A 16,999-nucleotide genomic window follows, 5' to 3' on the forward strand; every position below is an offset into this window, starting at 1 on the left:
AATACCCATTACTGGGTCTCAAGACCCTGCCTCCCAGAGTGGCAGGGCTAGTTATTTTGATCTGTTATTATGTAGGGTCTTGTGGAGGGATAAGGACAGCCTCTCCATTCCCAGAGACCTTCCATTGTCCTCTGCAGCTAACTCACCTTCAGAGATAACAGTAGGCCCTGAGCATTCTCTCTCCCTTTCCAAAGCTCCACTTCAAGAATTGTCTACACTGCCTTCATTTATTCACTTCTCACCTACTCTACAACTGGCTTCAATCTGGGTTCCTATCATGTCAATGACCCTAGCCCAGACCCATTTCCTGAGTTCTAGGACCATGTGTCCAACTGCCAACCTTCTCCTAGAAGTCTCCCTAGACCATCTCAAAGTTAAGACGCGTGCTATGGTTTGAATGTATCCCCCAAGAAGCATACATTAGAAATTTAATTCCCGATGGAACAGTGTTGGGAAGAGGGGCCTAATGGGAAATGTTTAGATCTTGAGGGCACCACCCTCATGAATGGATTAATGCTGATTATTAAAGGGCTTGAGGCTGTGGTTCAAGCTCTTGCTCTCTCTTGTGCTCTTGCCCTTTCACCTTCTGCCATAAGATGACATAGTAAGAAGAGCCTGCCTCTGGCAAGGCCTTGGACTTCTTAACCTTGGACTTCTCAGTGTCTAGAACTATAAGAAATAAACCTGTTCTTTATAAAGTACTTAGCATCAGGTATTCTGTTATAGCTGCACAGAACAGACTAAGACATGCCCAAAGCCAAATTCATGATGGCCTCTCCCAAAGTTGGTCCTTTTCTCTCTGTGCCCCTAAGCCAATGGCATGGTCATCCATGCAGGCATGTGAGACAGAAGCCCAACCAGCATCCTTGGCTCCTCTCCTGTACCCAACCCATACCAGGGGCTGACAATCCTAGCCATTGCCTATACATGGACTCCAGCCCTCTGCACCCTCTCCTAAAAGTCTCCTTCCTATGGACAATCTCCTCACTGGCCTATGCATCCACCCTCACTCTTCAATGTCCCCCCACCAATCCATCTCATCCACCCAGAGGAGTCCTGGCAATATATAAACATAATCATGCTGATTCCCTGATCAACATCCTTCCTTGGCTTCACATTAGTTTTGAAACCCTCAATGGAATCTCCTCTGCCCTGAACACTTTGTATGTGTTTTCAGGGATTGAGAGGGTGGGAGTCTTTCTGAAATAGATGGCCTTGGGGGAGTACAGAGAGAAATACAGGGGCTACTGGGGACTGGACCTGGCAAAGCCCCTGACGCCATGACTGCCAGGGTGGGCATGAGGAAGCCTGGAGGGAATCAGTCCCAAGAAGCAGAAGTCAGCAGCATCTCGCACCCAGGTCTTCCCTCAGGCCACCTAATTGCCTTTTAATTGGTGCCTAATGGAGGTGAATTAAACCCAATTGAGTTTTAATGTGTCTGTTCCAGCACCAACGTGCTTCCTTCTCCCCGGGCTGGGACCGCAGGTTGGAGGGAAGACAGGCTGGGGGGCAGGGAGCACACTTACCCCCAGACCTGCTGAGTTGGGCCTGATCTCAGTCCACAGGTCTCTGCAGGACATTCTCTGACTGCCCCAACACCTGCTCCTGCCCACCTGTATCCTCAGAATATCTAGATTCCAGGGACACTGATGTAGAACCTTCTTCATGTTGGCACTGTGCTGGCAACTTACATCACCTCCTTGAACCCCCTCCATGACCCAGTGAGGCAGGCCGTGGTGACGTACCCCTTTTGTACAGAGGTCACCGAGTGGGCTGGTCCTAGCTCACTGCTGTTGTATGGCCTAGAACTGCACTGTCCACCAAGGTGGGTACTGAGCACTTGGGATGCGGCAAGACTGAACTGGGATGGGCTGCTCGTGTGAAACACACATTAGGTTTCAAAGACATAGCATGAGAAAAGAATGTAAAACATCTTGGTTTTTCTTTATATTGATTATATGTTGAAATGGTCATTTTTTAGTATATTGGGCTAAATGTATTATTAAAATTAATTTCGCCTGGCTTGGCGCCTGTGGCTCAAGCCACTAAGGCGCCAGCCACATACACCTGAGCTGGCGGGTTTGAATCCAGCCCGGGCCCGCCAAACAACAATGATGGCTGCAACCAAAAAAAAAAAAAAATAGCCAGCGTTGTGGTGGGCACCTGTAGTCCCAACTACTTGGGAGGCAGAGGCAAGAGAATCGCTTAAGCCCGGGAGTTTGCGGTTGCTGTGAGCTGTGATGCCACAGCACTCTAACCAGGGTGACAGCTTGAGGCTCTGTCTCAAAAAAAAAAAAAAATTAATTAATCTTGCCTTTTTAAGCTTGTAAAAAATGGCTACTAGAAACATTGTAAATTACATATGTAGTTTAAACTGTATTTTTTATTGTACACACCCCAGAGTCTTCCTCCAGGGTCTGGTCCCATGAACGTGGGATGGTCTGCTCACCCATGACCCCACCACAGTCTGGAAGACAAGGAAAGACTGCAGCTGAGTTTTAGTGGGCCTGGGTCTTGTCTTCTCATCTTTGGGGAGGGGACAAGTCCCTTTCAGCACCCTGGACAGCAGCCAGGCTGGCTTCCCATTTGGGGTCCTAGGACAGACTGCTTGAGGCCCAGGAAGGAGCACCCTTGGGAGGAGATGACACTTACAAAATACTCCCCATGAATCATCTCAAGTCATGCTCCAGAGGCCCACAGAGGAAGATCAGGTAGGGGTTGTCATTAACCCATTTTGCAGATGAGGAAACCAGTGCTCAGAGAGGTTGGTGCATTCCATCCTTGACTCAGGAAAGACCTGTTGATGCCTGCTTCATGTGGGTCTCAGCTGAATGCACAAACCTGGATGAGGTTGGAACAGATGACAAAGTCTTTGTCGGTGCAGTCATGACAGTGTGTTCGGGCCTAATTAGTGCTGACTGCAGGATCAGGGAATTCAGGGACAGCATTGCAGAGGGGGCTACTTGGGCTGGTTCTGGAAGGGTGAAGGACAGTATGTAAGCAGGAGGGAGTTCCAGGCAGAAGGAATGATGTGTACACAGGCATGAAGGTGAAAGATACGAGCCAGGAGAGGAAGACAAGGGTCCCGTTGCCAAGGGCCTTGCATTCTGTGCTAACTCTATGATCTATGGAAGGTGAGGAGGGCAGTAGCCTGGAGGAGGGAAAGTAAGGAAAGCGATGAGGTGAGAAACTTAAGTCCAGGAAAGAAATGACAGGTTCTTACCCTGTTTCCCCGAAAATAAGGCATCCTCCGAAAATAAGACCTACTTACAGGAAAGATAAAGACGTACCCTGAAAATAAGACCTAGCGCATCTTTGGGAGCACACCTTAAAATAAGACACTGTCTTATTTTCGAGGAAACAAGGTAGATATTAGACCAAAAGGAAGGGGTATAAGGCCAACTCATTATACAGATTAAGGAAACCCAAGTCAGGCTAGGTCTTGTGACCTGTCCAAGGTCACATGGCAAGTCACTACCTGAAGGAGCAGGGACTGAAAGGTGGCAAGCCCCCATCCCAGGAAAGGCTAAGTGGTAGGTCTCAAAGCCATCAGGAGCCTGTTGGCAGCTGTGATTGCTGTTTGAACAAAATCAACAAGGTGAATACTAAAGTTCCTCCTCAAACCAAATGCAAAGCAAGAGACTACAAGAGGGAAGACATGAACATTGCACCTCAGGCCAGAGAGCTGTCAGAGGTGGAGACCAGCAGAGCCCAGGGCTGGGAAGCAGAGAGGCAGGAGCACAGGGAAAGGTACTAAGGCCTTGGCCCAGGATGTTGGCAGGGGACAGGGGCTAGGTAAGGTAAGGGACAGGGGCTAGGTAAGGTCAGGGACAGGGGCTTTGTGTGAACTCCCTTCTAGGAAAAGGCCTCCCTTTTTTAGAGACCTGCTCCCTCTCCCTTTCCCTCTTCCTTGTGGGTCCTGTCTGGAGCCAATCAGAGCCCTTCCTTCCTTGGGGGTTTTCTAATTAGAATTCAGGAGAGATCATTGCTTCCCCTCTGGGGGCAAAGTTGAGTGACAGGGAGCTGCTAAGAAGAAGGCCAGTAGGCCCAGGGGGGTGGGGAAGCCAGGCTTAAAGAATGAAGCTGATACACACTCCAGAGCCAGCTGGAACATCTGGTGGCATTCTGACCTTGGGTCCCATCACCCAAGGCCAGCCACATACACCCACCACTGTCCTTGCCACAGCATGCACTCCTGGGTGAACAAAGCTCCCTTATGCCCAAGCTGGCTGGTATTGGATTCTACCACTCCCTGCCACAAGCCCCACTATAGTCACTTACAAGCTGTGGGAGTTTGGGAAAGTCATGTCCCTTTTCTGAGCCTTGATTTCCTCACCTGTAAAACGGAGGAGTCTCAATACATACTTTGAAGAATCGATTGAGGTGGTGCCTGAGTGAGCACTTTGTATATCCAAGTGCTGAAGCTATAGAGAGAGGGAGGCAGAAGAGTCCCCAGAGCTCTGAGGGCCTAGGAGCACGGACCTGGGTGGATTCTGCCCACAAGTGTCCTCTGACCAGGACTCACAGCAGGCAGGGTTCAAACGAGATGGAGAGGAAGCCTGTGCCATCAAGGCCTGCACAACTCTGAAGGGGCCTCCACTCCTCCACCACCCATCTTAGTGAGGCTATTAGCCGTAACACCCCCCACTCCAGCCATCAGTCTCTTTTCCCACCAACCCCACCCAGGCTGCTATAGCACCTAACTAACCCCTCCCTTAGCTCTCCAAAGGCCTGGGTTTATGTTTCAAGAGTCCCTGAGAAGGAGCCCAGTTGCTAAATGACCAGGGACCTGAGACCCCGTTAACTGTGCCCCACTGCAGTTGCTGCCTGACCACAGAAGAGCCATGTATATATATACACCAGGACATTTCCCCATGCTGACACGGTGCCCCTCTTCCTGTGTGTCTGGGAAATGAGCAAGGATCCGCCCATTTGGACGTATCAAAAGTGCACTCCAGCACGAGTCTCCAACCCCTGCCCTCTGGCAGCACACCAGCCTGGCTCCTCCACCCCACACCCACCCTGAGCACTGGCCCAGCCTGACACCTGCATATGCACCACAACCCAGCTCCCTGCAACCATGAATGTTAAGCCCCAAGAAGCTGAGCTCAAGCTCCACCTCCACCAGGCCTAGGTATAAAGTCCCAGCTCTGCCTCTGACTGGGGCCTTCATAGGCATTTTCCATCTCCAGGTTCATTCTCCTATCCACAAGGTGGGCAACCTAACACCTTCCAACAAGGTGGTTGTGAGGGGCCAGGGGACATGTTTGAAGCTCCCAGCACAGAGCATGGCCTGACACCAGGTGCCAAATGGTAATAGCTAACCCTGAAATACCCTGTTTCCCCGAAAATAAGACATCCTCTGAAAATAAGACCTACTTGCAGGAAAGATAAGACGTCCCCTGAAAATAAGACCTAGCGCATCTTTGGGAGCACACCTTAAAATAAGACACTGTCTTATTTTTGGGGAAACAGGGTAACTTATCCTGTGCCAAGTACCTGCTCAACGTTGTACATATATGAAATTGTTTCATCCTCATAACAACCCCACGACATAGGCACTGTTACCATTCTCATTTCTCAGAGTGGAAGCAGCCCCTATGCTCCACTGAATGGCAGTGGCACCCATGACAGTCACAGGGGCAGGCCAACCACAAGGGATTGGTTCTGTCCCACATTCCCAATCTGCTTACCCCAGGCCAGGCTGGGGAAAGGTTGTGTGCAAGGTCACCCAGGGAGTCAGGGACAAAGATGGAGTCAGAGTGTGGGTAGCCCCCTCCCAGGGAGGGCTGTCCTGACCCCATCACATAATCTGATGAGACCAAGCGAGGGGAACCAAGGAGACGGAGGAACAAAGATGGAGTCCCAGGGCTGGGCCTCTACCTGGGGGAAGCAAACAGCTCAGCAGCAAAATCCACAGAGTGAAGTTTATTCCCAACAAAGTTGCCCTCCCCCCTCCCCAGCCCAGGACAGGGACAGACAGGCTGGGGTGAAGATGGGGCTCCAGTGGCTGAGGGGCCTCGAGAAACAAGGAAGGGCCCTGGGTCCCCAGGCCGCGCCATGTCTGGCTCCCCCAGCCTGGCTGAGTCCACTGCGCCTCCCTGCCCAGCCCTCGGGAGAGGGGAGGGGGCGCTGGCTCCTGGGTGGTTCCAAAGTGGAGTGTGAAAATAGAGAGATATATATATTTATATGCGGTGGGCAGTCCAGCGTGGCACTCACACCTCGGTCTGGAAGTCGCCATCTGGTGGTTCTGTGGGCTCCCAGGCTGCTGCCCGGTGCAGAGCCAGCCGCTCTCGGGGCTTAGGGGGCAGTGAGCCCAGTGTCATAGATTTGAAAGTGCTCCAGCTCTGATGTCGCCGATGTTGGGTCAGGCTGGGACGCTCCCCAGGACTGGGCTTCTCCTGTGGAGAAAGCAGGAAGGGCCCATGGAGATGGGCCAATACCTTCTCACCCATTGTTCAGAGCAACAAACTGAGGCCCACAGTGGGCCAGTAATGCCCAAAGCTAGAGAGCAATCAGGTGTCAAAGTAGGTTCAGATACAAATCTACCAGGCTCTGGAGCTGGGCTCCCATGCTGAGTGGCCCCTGGAGCATGTCTCCTGTCTGCCAACCCTCCCTCCACACCCTGGTGGACACAGAGTGGCCGGCTCCCGACCCTCCTGAGCAGCCCCAGATCTGCTGCCTGTGCTGTGGGGTAGGCCCTTGGTGAGACAGACTACGGTTGCCCAGGCAGGGGAGGAGGGCAGGAAGGGAGTGAGTCCCTCAGAGCCCACCTCACCCCACCTGGCCGAGGGGGACTTACGCTGCTCACGCTCCGTTCGGCTGCCCCACCCGAGGACACACTCCACTGCTTCTCCCTCTGCAATGGGGGCCATGGGTCAGGGTCCAACCCCAGAGGCCACTGCACCAGGTCAGGCCCTGAGCTTTGCAGGACAGGGGCTGCCATGGAAGGAGCCCTTACCTTGGCCGTGGACTGGCTGCGGTAGCGGTCGAAAGTGTGGAACTTCTGGTTGAGCTCGTGGTAGAGTTCTGAGTGCCGTTTCCGGGTGTGCATCACCTTCTAGGAGCCACAGGGTGTCAGAGGAGTGCTCTCCTGGGGCAGTATCATGAACCCCCAACCCGGCCCCCCACATCCCTGCCTGCTGTCAGCCCTTCTGGGATAAGACTGGGCTCTCTCTCCACCTCAGAGCTAAGAGCTCAGGCAGGGAGGGAGCAGTAGAAAGATCCCACCAACTGACAGGCTTAGGGTCCTGGGACCAGTCTCTGTGACAAGATTCATGCTAACTTTAAGAGGGGCCTCTCCAGGGACAGACACCACAGACAGAGGACCCACTCCCCAGAACACACACAGCACTCACCTCAAAGTCCAGGTCTGAGTAACGTAACTTCTTTCGCTGGATGGAGCAGAAAGGGGGCAGTGAAGGAGAAAGCTTTTTACGACATGCAGGAGTGTTAGAGATAGCAAGCCTGTCTGACCCTGGCCCAGGGGCTGGGATCCTCTTGGGGGCAGCTTTGCAGGCCTCACTGCACGCACACTGATCCACGGGCATGGGTCAAATGTTGCGGTACAGACCACCATTGTGGCAAGACATGGGCTTCCGCATGGAACCACAGAGCCAACACGTATTCTCTGAGCCCCTGATTCCACCTCTGTGTCCTGCCAGCCCCGTTCTCTATGTCAAGCATGGCCTCTCCCTCCCTGGAGTCCTCTGTTTGTCCTACAAACACAGGGATCAAGGCTTTCAGAAACCTTTCTATGACCCTGCCTTGCCCCTTTTCCTGCCAGAGCAGCTCCTGCCTCCCAGGGCTCTGTGCCCTTCATGCCTTTCCTGGCCCTCGCATGCCCCAAACCACCTTCAAGGCCCCAAGTACACCACCTGGTGGCACTCAGGGAGGAAACCTCAGAGTCTGAGGATGGTGGCACTGGGAAGATTATGAGACCAAGGCCAACCTTCCCAGGTTACAGATGGAGAAACTGAGGCCCAGGGAGAGGAAGGGACCTGCCCCATGGCCCTCACAGGAGATACTAAGCCCACAATTTCCCAAGTCCCAGGCCTGGTGGGCACATTCACTATCATTGGCCCATGACACTCTGGTTTCTTCTTGCTCTGTTCATTATCTCCCCACTGCCCTCCTGGCTTCTCAAACACTAGACCCTCATGCTCTGCCCTGGCACCTTCTCCTGACTGTCACTACGCACACGTGTTTCTTCCCATTCCCCACCTATGCTCTCTTCCTGGAGGCAGAAGAACCCCACTCCCTGCCTGACACCCCATAGGCACTGCACACACAGTTAGAGCCCAACCAATCAACTTGTGATTCCCCACCCAAATCCATTTCTCCACCTAAACCCACTTCTCCAACCTATCTCCAGTTGCCCACACCAGAATTCTCAATGTCACCACTGACCCCTCAAAATGCTATCATGCTTACTGCAACATTCCCCCATGAGGAGCCCAATGCCAGCCCCTCCTCAGTGGCCTGAGAGGCAGGTGTCCACAGAACACAGCCTGGCAGGACGCTGAGCACACCCTTCTCCAGTGCTGGAGTTTTCTGTCTTTGTTATGCCTTCTTGTTTCTGCCATCTGCAGCAGCAGGAGAAGGCACCAAATGTTCACAAAACATTTTGGGAGAAAAACTAAACTTACGAGCCCTCTAGCTGCTAACTTGATTTTCCTTGTGTGGAGGACGTGGAGCAGGTTTCTGAGGCCAAACATGAGCAGCCAATTGTGTCTCGAGTTGAGATGCCTGCCCTTTCCTCATCCACATACCCTTCATCTCACCAAAGTTCTAGAATGTTCTATGGTAGGCCACAGCCACTTGCTTATTCCCAGAGATCCTTTGCAGGAAGAAGGCCTGAGGAGGCCAGAGGGAAGGGGAAGTATCCACAGAGGACTGTGGGCAGGGTCGCAGAGGGGCTGTGTCTTCTTAGGTAGAGAGGGTTAGTCCCCACAGGCCTGTAGGCAACGTGCAGGGGTCGTTTCAGGAAGCTATATCCAACTACCTAGCACTTCCTACTTGTTCCACACAGAGAGAAATGCTTTACATCACTCAATCAATCCTCAGAACAACAAAAAAAGCTGGCTGGGCAAAGTGGCTCACGCCTATAATCCTAGCACTTTGGGAGGCTGAGGCTGGAGGATCGCTTGAGCTCAGGAGTTCAAGACCAACCTGAGCAAGAGCTAGACCCCATCTCTATTAAAAACAGAAAAATAAGCCAGGTATCCTGGTGGGCACCTGTAGTTCCAGCTACTCAGGAAGCTGAGGCAGGAGGATTGCTTGAACCCAAGAGTTTGAGGTTACTGTGAGCTAGGCTGATGTCGCCCGCACTCTAACTGGGGTGACAGAATAAGACCCGCCTCCCCTCCAAAAAAGAAATCTACCAAGAGACAACTACATTATCCACACTTTACCTTGAGGAAATTAAGGCTCAGAGAGGTAAGTGAGATGCTCAAGATCTCACTGTTAACCAGTAGTGTCCAGACTGGAACCCAGATCTGTGGGACTCACAGGCCCAGGCTCAGCCTTTCTTATGTGGCTTTCCTAACAACATAGTGCCTTGCCTAAGCCACACTCCTGAAAGCAGGACTCATCCTGACGAGCCACCAAAAGGCAGGCACTAGATGGGAGTTTGAGCCATGGAGAACTACACCCTCAATGCATGAAGCCAAGCTCACTTTGGAGGGATTCAGAGACACCAGGATTCCTTGGAGCTTTGTGTGCACAAATAGAGAGAAAGGCACAGTATGCTCTGTCTGAGGAGGTCGACATTGTCCCCACCCAGCTGCAGCTTGTGATGCAGACAGTGTCGGGCACAGGGCCGGCAGCCTTCCCCCTTGCCCACACGCTACAGCGTCTCACCTCCAGGGAGCCCAGCTTCATGGTAGAGCCGGGCACCGTGCGGGGCATGGTCCGGCTGCGCTCCCCTGGCTCGGGCACTTGGCGTGCACTGGGTGTCGGCGGTGGCGGTTGGAAGGTCATCCCATAGGGGTTCTGTAGAGATCCATAGGCAGGGCCCAGCCCTAGGCCCGAGTGTTCCACGGACAGGAAGCTGGGGTAGCCTTCAGGGTGAGCCAGTGTCTTGGCAGCCCGCCGGGGGGTCCCCTCGGGCCGGGCCCTTGGGGCATCCTCACCCCCTCCGCCCCCACTGCCAGGCTGCAGGCTCAAAGTCCGCCGGGGCAGCACCATGTAGTCCCCCTCGGAGCCTGGCTCGGTGGGCCGCAGCCATGTGAGGTCCAGCTGCCGCAGGCCACCCTCCCCACACATGTACACAGGATTGGCCTCCTGAGGGGGCGGTGGCTCCCCCAGCCCTGGCGAGGCTGCCATGGGCACCAGGATATTCCCAGGCAGTGGTGAGAAGCTGAGGCCTCCCTCAGGACCCACGAGGCAGGACTTGGGCTCCTCGTCCTCATCCAGCGACAGGCGGGATAGTGTGCCCGTGATGGTGGATGGGTTGCAAGTGTTGACTTCCTTGAACAGAACTGGGGGTAGGGGGTTGGAGGGAGGGGGTGAGTCCTGAGGAGGAGGAGCCTTACCAGGCCCTTGCCCAGGTAAACTGAGGAAAATGCGTCCCGGAGAGATGGCTGGTAATTGGTACTTTCTCATACACAAGAGGGGTTAAAAAGACCACAGTGAGGCAGGACAAGAAACAGAGGCAAGGCTCAGCTCCCAGTGTCCTGGTGTAGGTCCTGACCTCTGGCCCCACAGCCCCAAGGCTGTCAATAGGCCCTGCTCCTTCCCCTCCCTGGGCAGCAACACCCCAGGAGACGGAACTGCAAAGAGATTCTGGTAAGAATCATGGGAACACCCTAACAACATAAAAGCCACTATATGCTAAGGGTCCTGCTAAGTACTGTCCACTGATTCATGTGAGCGCCTAAGCCTCCCATTGGCCCTGGAAGGACAGTGTTTTCTCCTTTCAGAGCCTTGAATCCCACTCTGGGCTGTGCCACTCCAAAGCTGGATTTTGGCAGCCTGACCCTGGCAGGGCCTCCCATGGTGTGGCCTGGGGCTTCCCCTCTTGCCCAGCTAAGGTGATGCTCAGCTCCACCCGGTAGCTCACCTGTTTGACAAGCCAGATCCACGTCCTTTTCAAAGTCTGACTATAGGCAGAGAGGGAGAGAACAGGTGGGCAGAGGGAGATGGATGTATCAGGGATGGGGGTGCTCAAGCCCCTCCTGACCCAGCTTTGTTCATTCTGTCTGTCCACAGCATACTGCCCAGCAGAGCCTGAACACGATCTGCTCTAGTCCCACTGCCAGTGGGGGAAACTGGATGAGGGAAAGGTGCGCCCAATGCCACCCAAGTGTCAGTGGCTGAGCCTGAATCAAAGCTGGAGGAAGGGGAATGGCCTCCCATGCGGGAGGACTGGGGATCCCCAGAATCACCCCATGCCCTGCCCAGGCCTCCTCACCAGGATCTGCAGCTGTCCATTCTTGCATGAGTCAGGAGAGTCTTCACTCTCATCAGTTCGACATACGCCCATCTGGCACTTCACCACATCCTGGACCTGGAGACAGAGGGTATATGCTGGGCCTAAGGCCACCACGGGGGCCTGACCACAGCTGGTTGTGCCTCCCACCCCGGACACCTCCACAGGTATGAACAGAAAAAAGCATATCCAGCCTAGGCAACAGTGATGATGCCCAGGCTGGATCAGAGGGGAAGCAAGGAGTCCGGGAGGCCGAGGACAAGGCTGGGGTGCAGTTGGGGAAGCCCCAAGCTATCAGCTTCCACACCAGCTGGGACATGAAGCACCTGGTTGGGGTCTCAATTCTCCCTACAGTAGAGAGAGGCCAGAGGCCTGGCAGGGTGTGGTGGGCAGGCAGAGATGGGAGAGCCCTGGGCCCACCTCTCGGCGCAGGAAGCAGTGCACAGCAGTGATGACAAAGCCCTGTGCTGAGTTGAAGACTGCAAAGAGGGCCTGGAAGAGGACGGAGCGGCGGTCTGTCATGGCCAGAACGGCAGACATCCAGGTGAGCGCCAGCAGGGGCAGCACCACGCAGGAGCTCCAGAGTGAGGCCCTGAGGGGGAACAGCAACAGAGGGTCCCTCAGGGTGACACTCCAGGACAGGATGGCCTGAGCCTGGGCCTCTACTCAGCTTGGGGCCCTTAAGCTGCCCAAGACTGGGAGGGTCCCAAATCCCAGGACCTCAGCAATGTCCCCTGGCAGAGAGGGGCTAAGGAGCCAGAGCCAGAGAGCCAGAGAACAGGGACAGAGAGCAGAGAACTGTAGAGCCAGAGCAGGGACCAGGAACAGGGGCAGGGTGGACATGGACACAGTCAGACTGAGCCAGAGACAAAGGCAACATCAACGGAGAAGGGGGAGAGGGATGCGGGAGTAGAGAGGAGTAGACAGATGCAGATGTTGTGAGTTTCAGCCCCAATTTGCACTGAATCACCTGGGGAGATTTTAAGAACTGCACAGGCCCAGGTTGCATCCCCGAGCCTAACTGGACATACTGGGGAGGGGAGAAAGAAGGACAGAGAGAGACGACAGCCACACTAAGAGAGAGCACGGGACAGAGACACCCAGACAGAAAGATTAAATAGGCAGAGCACGCGGTGTAGGTCATAGAGCACAAATCCTTAGGGAGAAGACAGGGCGCCAGGACCAGTGAAGCAGAGGCTCTTCCCCCCAGATCCCCATGGAAGAGATGCCAGGCTCCCAGTGGCTGCTCAGAGTCCTGGGCAGAAGGATCAAAGCTGGGGCCAAAATCTGGGGTCATAGCCAAACCTACACATCCCTGGCCTCCTTGCCAGGGGAGGACAGAGTAAAAAGGCAGATGGACCCCAGCATTCTGTCTGGTCCCACCCCTCTCCCACCTGCTACCTTGCAGGAAGGATAGCAGGGCAGCCTCACCCTCCTGGGCCAGGTGCCACACCCAGCCCATTCTGCCTCACCAGCTGCCCCACCCCTGTGGGAGAGTCAGGCACATCTCTGGACAAGGCAGCATTCTGCAGAGACAGCCAGGGAGGCCAAGGCACAGATGGGCAGGGGGCCAAGATCTGTCCTAGGAAGAGTGCTTTAGGACTGTTCAGTCTGGCAGAGGGGTGGGCACAACAGCCTCTGAAGCCCCCAGAAGCAGAGCCAAGAGAGGGTCTAATCACAGCATAATCACAGTAATAAGAACTACCATTGATTACTCCCCAGTTCTCTACCAGGCCCTACATTGGACACTTTACATACATTATTTCAAATTGTGACCAAAACAACTCCAATAAACAGGCATGGAAATAGGCATGGGATTATTATCCCAATTTACAGATGAGGAAACTGGAGTTAGCCCAGCTGGTCAGGGACAGGTGGAGTTGGGACATAAGCGTGGTGCTCCAAAGCCCAAGCTTTCAATGTTAGGTCAGATAGCCTGGGTCACAGAGGTAGACGGCAGCCCAAGCAAGAGGGGCTTTGCAGTGATGGTGCCAGCCACCTCCTGAGGTGGGGAGCTCCCTGACCTTGGAGGTGTGCAAGATAAATCCAGACCTTGCTAGTCAGGGAAGCTCAGATGGATTTCTGGCCCTGGGTGAAAGGCTGGGCCTAAGGCCCTTATGGATTTGTTCTACTCTTGTATAGCTAGGATTTTAAGATTCTCAACTGCAGAGACAGGGGTTTCTGTGAAATAATTCTCTACCTCCATGATTCTCTGTCTCCAATTGATTGTAAGATTCAATGCTTCTGAAATTCTTAGTCTCAGACTCTATGACAGATGATAAGACTCTATGATTCACTCATTCTAACACTCTTAGCTTCTGATTGTCTTATTTTAAGATCCTATCATTCTAATTCTAAGGTTCTATAGCTCAAAAACTCTAAAGGCCTAAGATTCTATGAGCCTCAGTAGATTGGGGGTGTAGGGCTGTGCCAGGATAGAACATTAGCTGGGAATGGGGGCAGTGCGGGAGCAAAGGTGGGCACAAGAACCCAGCACCTCTGCAAGCAAGGACATTCACTTCCTGTTGCCCTCTGCCACCTTATCACACAGCCCTTGAGAGTGTGTGACAGTTGTGGGGCAGGGCAAGCTTTCCAGGGCACTGGGCTGACATCCCTCCTCCCCCCACCATGGACATTGCCCCCCCAATTCTTTTGCCCCACCCAGCCCCACCGCCCCCCAGGGGGCACGACTAACATGGCGTTCCTGGCCGAGGCTGAGCTGAGCAGGGGGCTGGGGACCGCTCCACACGCTGAGCAGGGGAGGAGCAGGCTGGCCCAGGGGCACCGCTCCGACCTCGGGGGGACGGCACAGACACGGGAGAAGGGGGAAACACATGGGAAACCGGGAAATGGGGCAGAGTGAGCCCCGAGTGGGGTGGGAGGGGGAGGGCAGATGAGAGAGAAAGAGCTGGGTTAGGGTGGGTGAGGGGCTGCAGCTGGGCACTCCGGGTGCCCACTGTGCCTGCAACCTTGATGCACCAAGGTTGGGGAGCCCCGGTTGCACTGTTGAGCCTTGCGTCTCCAAGAGCACCCATGGTCCACCCTCCCTGCACCATTTCCAGAAAGGCTGAATTGCAGAGACCCTTCTCTTACCCGGCCCTCTGCTTCTTGGATTTGTCGGAGATGCCATCACGTGCCATGAGCTTGTTGAAGACAATGATTCCAATGAGCATGTTCACCTAGGAGCCCAGGGGCAGAGACATGGAGGGGGAAAGACAGGGTCACCAGGTGCCCTCCTGGTGGGGAAACCTGGCAGGGAAACCCCAGGTGGAAGCTAGAGTGCAGGGAGGAGGTAGAGAGATGAACAGGATGATTCTCTGGGCCCACTCTCCTCCCAGGATGCTACAAGGGGCACATACCAGTACTATGACAGCAGCAGGGCCCACAAAGGCGTAGAGTAGGCCGCCCTCCAGGGAGAGCCAGCAGCTGGGGTGGGGGAGGAGAGGGGTGTCAGACACCCAGCAGGCTCCCTCTTCATCCTCCAACCCCACCCCTTAGTCCTCCTGCCCTACCCCCGCTGCCATACCCACATCATCTAAAGTGAGAGGGAGCTCCTGGCTCTTGTTGGGTCTCAGTTTCCCCTCTAACATTAGGCCCAGAAGCTAGGACTACTATGGGGATGAAACAAGGCTGAGCTAACTCTAAGATAAAAGGATATTCCAGTACATCCTTTTGAGATGAATTCCTCAGGGAAACTGAGGCTCAGAGCTGGGGAGAAATATGCTTAAAAAGCCCGCACAGGCATGGGCCAGGGTTTCATCCCAAGAAGGCCCAATGCCCAGTCCAGTTCTCCCACAGATCCACTGACCCCCCACTGCCCATCACAGGAGGCCCACGTACTAGCTGGATGTACCGTATCCTTTGGTTCGGGTAAAGCCAACAGACACGGCCACCACCAGGGCAGGCAGACCTAGGGGAGCGGGGGTGCCAGAGTGAGAAGGCTGCTGGTCCTCAGGACCCCCTCAAGCTCCCAGATTCCCAGCCCAGCTGACCCTTGTACCCAGAGAGCTGGGCCAGGGCCAAAGCTGAACCGCTCTCATTGCCCCTGCCCACCAAGGCCCAGCAGCAGAGTCCAGCACTGGCCCTGCTCACCCCAGCCCAGGCAGAGGAAGCGCTTGCGAACGAGGCGGGTGCGCATCCGCCCAATGACAGCCAGGTAGGACTGCCAGGCCTCGGTAAGCACCCAGCAAAAGGAGGAGAGAAAGAAGAAGTGCAGGAAGGCAGCCGTCATGGTGCACACGCCCTGCGGGGAGAGGGAATGGGAGGGAGGGGCCCTGAGTAGCCGCCAGGGCGGGAGGTGCCAGGCTTCCCACGCCCCACTGCTGGGTGCTGCCACGGCTGCCCACCTGAGCTCCGCCCCCCACTGAGCCCTGCCAGGCACCCCCGCCTTCCTGCACCCACACACAGCACGACACGGTCCTGGTGACACACACAGGCATCCAGGGAGGCGGGTGGGCAGGCTGCCCACACACAGAAGGCTAGCAGGGAGGGGGACAGATAGGAGCACCTGCCACGTCACAGCCAGTCAGGTCCCATGCCTGGCACGTTCAGTGCTGGCACTGGGCAGAGAAGGCTGAGGGGCACAGGGGACAGTCATCACAGGTCATCCACAGGCAGGTGGCAAAGGTGGCCTTGCTCAGGCTCCCACATGCCTGCAGACATGAACAGGCCCAAGGCCACCTGCCTAACACACACGCACCCAGGTGCTCAGCTCACACACATTGGCTGACATACACAGATAATTCCTCACTCGAGTATACACCCCCCTCTCCAACACCCTCACGTATGCTCACACACACTATTTTACACTCACACCCTCATCCTCACGTTTGGCTTGGGTGTACACACAGCCACACTGAAGGACATACACCCGCACACACGTACTACCAGTAGACACTCCCTGCCCTCTCCCCTTCAGCCCACTCTCACCCCTGGTACCCCTGGGAGCCTGCACCTGCCTTGCTCAGCACCCGGGACTGGCCCACGAGGATCAGGATGTTGGATGCCAGAATGGACAGGCAGAAGTTCAGCAAGATGATGGAACGTTCAGACTTTATGAACCTGATGGGGCACAGCAGGCAGAGATGGGGCTGGCTGTCCTGCCTGGCCTGGTGTGGCTGGCCACCTCCTGCACCACCCCGCCCAGTGTCAGACCTACCTCCAGAAGGCAGCATAGATGGCAAGCAGGGTGAGCAGCGCCATGCAGGACACCGCACAGCCGATCACCAGGGGGACCGAAGGGGAGCCTGCCAGCTCCAGAGTCTGGGAGAGACAGGTGGACATTCAATGGGTTACCAGGAGAGGGCAGCTTCGGAGTGCCCTATAGGGTGACACCTTCTTGCTGTTGTACTCACACACACACAGAGCAGACCCAGTCACCCATGCGGACACATAACTTACCCTCAGTCACTCGTGCTCTTCCATACACAACCAGACATGCACTCAAGTCCATAAGCACACAATCAGCCTTTGGCACACACCCCAGGCACATGTTATCACTGTGAGCATCATCCAGGGGCACAGACACCCATATATAATCCCACAAGTGCACCTGCAGATGCACCTTTA

The 16,999-nt window shown here is 55.0% G+C and overlaps 1 protein-coding gene across 19 annotated transcripts in view; it reads right to left on the reverse strand.

Annotated features, from left to right (window-relative positions):
* Positions 1-5,913: 5,913 nt before the first annotated feature.
* Positions 5,914-16,999, reverse strand: part of ADGRB2 (adhesion G protein-coupled receptor B2) — a 37,662-nt gene continuing 26,576 nt past the window's right edge. For 9 of the 19 annotated variants that reach the window (XM_053576872.1, XM_053576873.1, XM_053576866.1 and 6 more), the window contains 15 exons: positions 16,590-16,693; positions 16,390-16,492; positions 15,524-15,674; positions 15,272-15,341; positions 14,791-14,857; positions 14,525-14,610; positions 14,127-14,225; positions 11,852-12,023; positions 11,414-11,509; positions 11,063-11,102; positions 9,862-10,481; positions 7,359-7,394; positions 6,962-7,060; positions 6,803-6,859; positions 5,914-6,401 (listed from right to left, as the gene is read on the reverse strand). In XM_053576872.1, the coding sequence (XP_053432847.1) occupies positions 6,216-6,401; positions 6,803-6,859; positions 6,962-7,060; positions 7,359-7,394; positions 9,862-10,481; positions 11,063-11,102; positions 11,414-11,509; positions 11,852-12,023; positions 14,127-14,225; positions 14,525-14,610; positions 14,791-14,857; positions 15,272-15,341; positions 15,524-15,674; positions 16,390-16,492; positions 16,590-16,693 (1,986 nt within the window). In that variant the 3' untranslated portion in view covers positions 5,914-6,215. The remainder of the gene's footprint in view (positions 6,402-6,802; positions 6,860-6,961; positions 7,061-7,358; positions 7,395-9,861; positions 10,482-11,062; positions 11,103-11,413; positions 11,510-11,851; positions 12,024-14,126; positions 14,226-14,524; positions 14,611-14,790; positions 14,858-15,271; positions 15,342-15,523; positions 15,675-16,389; positions 16,493-16,589; positions 16,694-16,999) is intronic. The other 10 variants (XM_053576875.1, XM_053576871.1, XM_053576880.1 and 7 more) reach the window with 6 other exon arrangements.

The sequence above is a fragment of the Nycticebus coucang genome, chromosome 22 (assembly GCF_027406575.1).
Source record: "Nycticebus coucang isolate mNycCou1 chromosome 22, mNycCou1.pri, whole genome shotgun sequence".
Taxonomy (NCBI): Eukaryota; Metazoa; Chordata; class Mammalia; order Primates; family Lorisidae; genus Nycticebus; species Nycticebus coucang.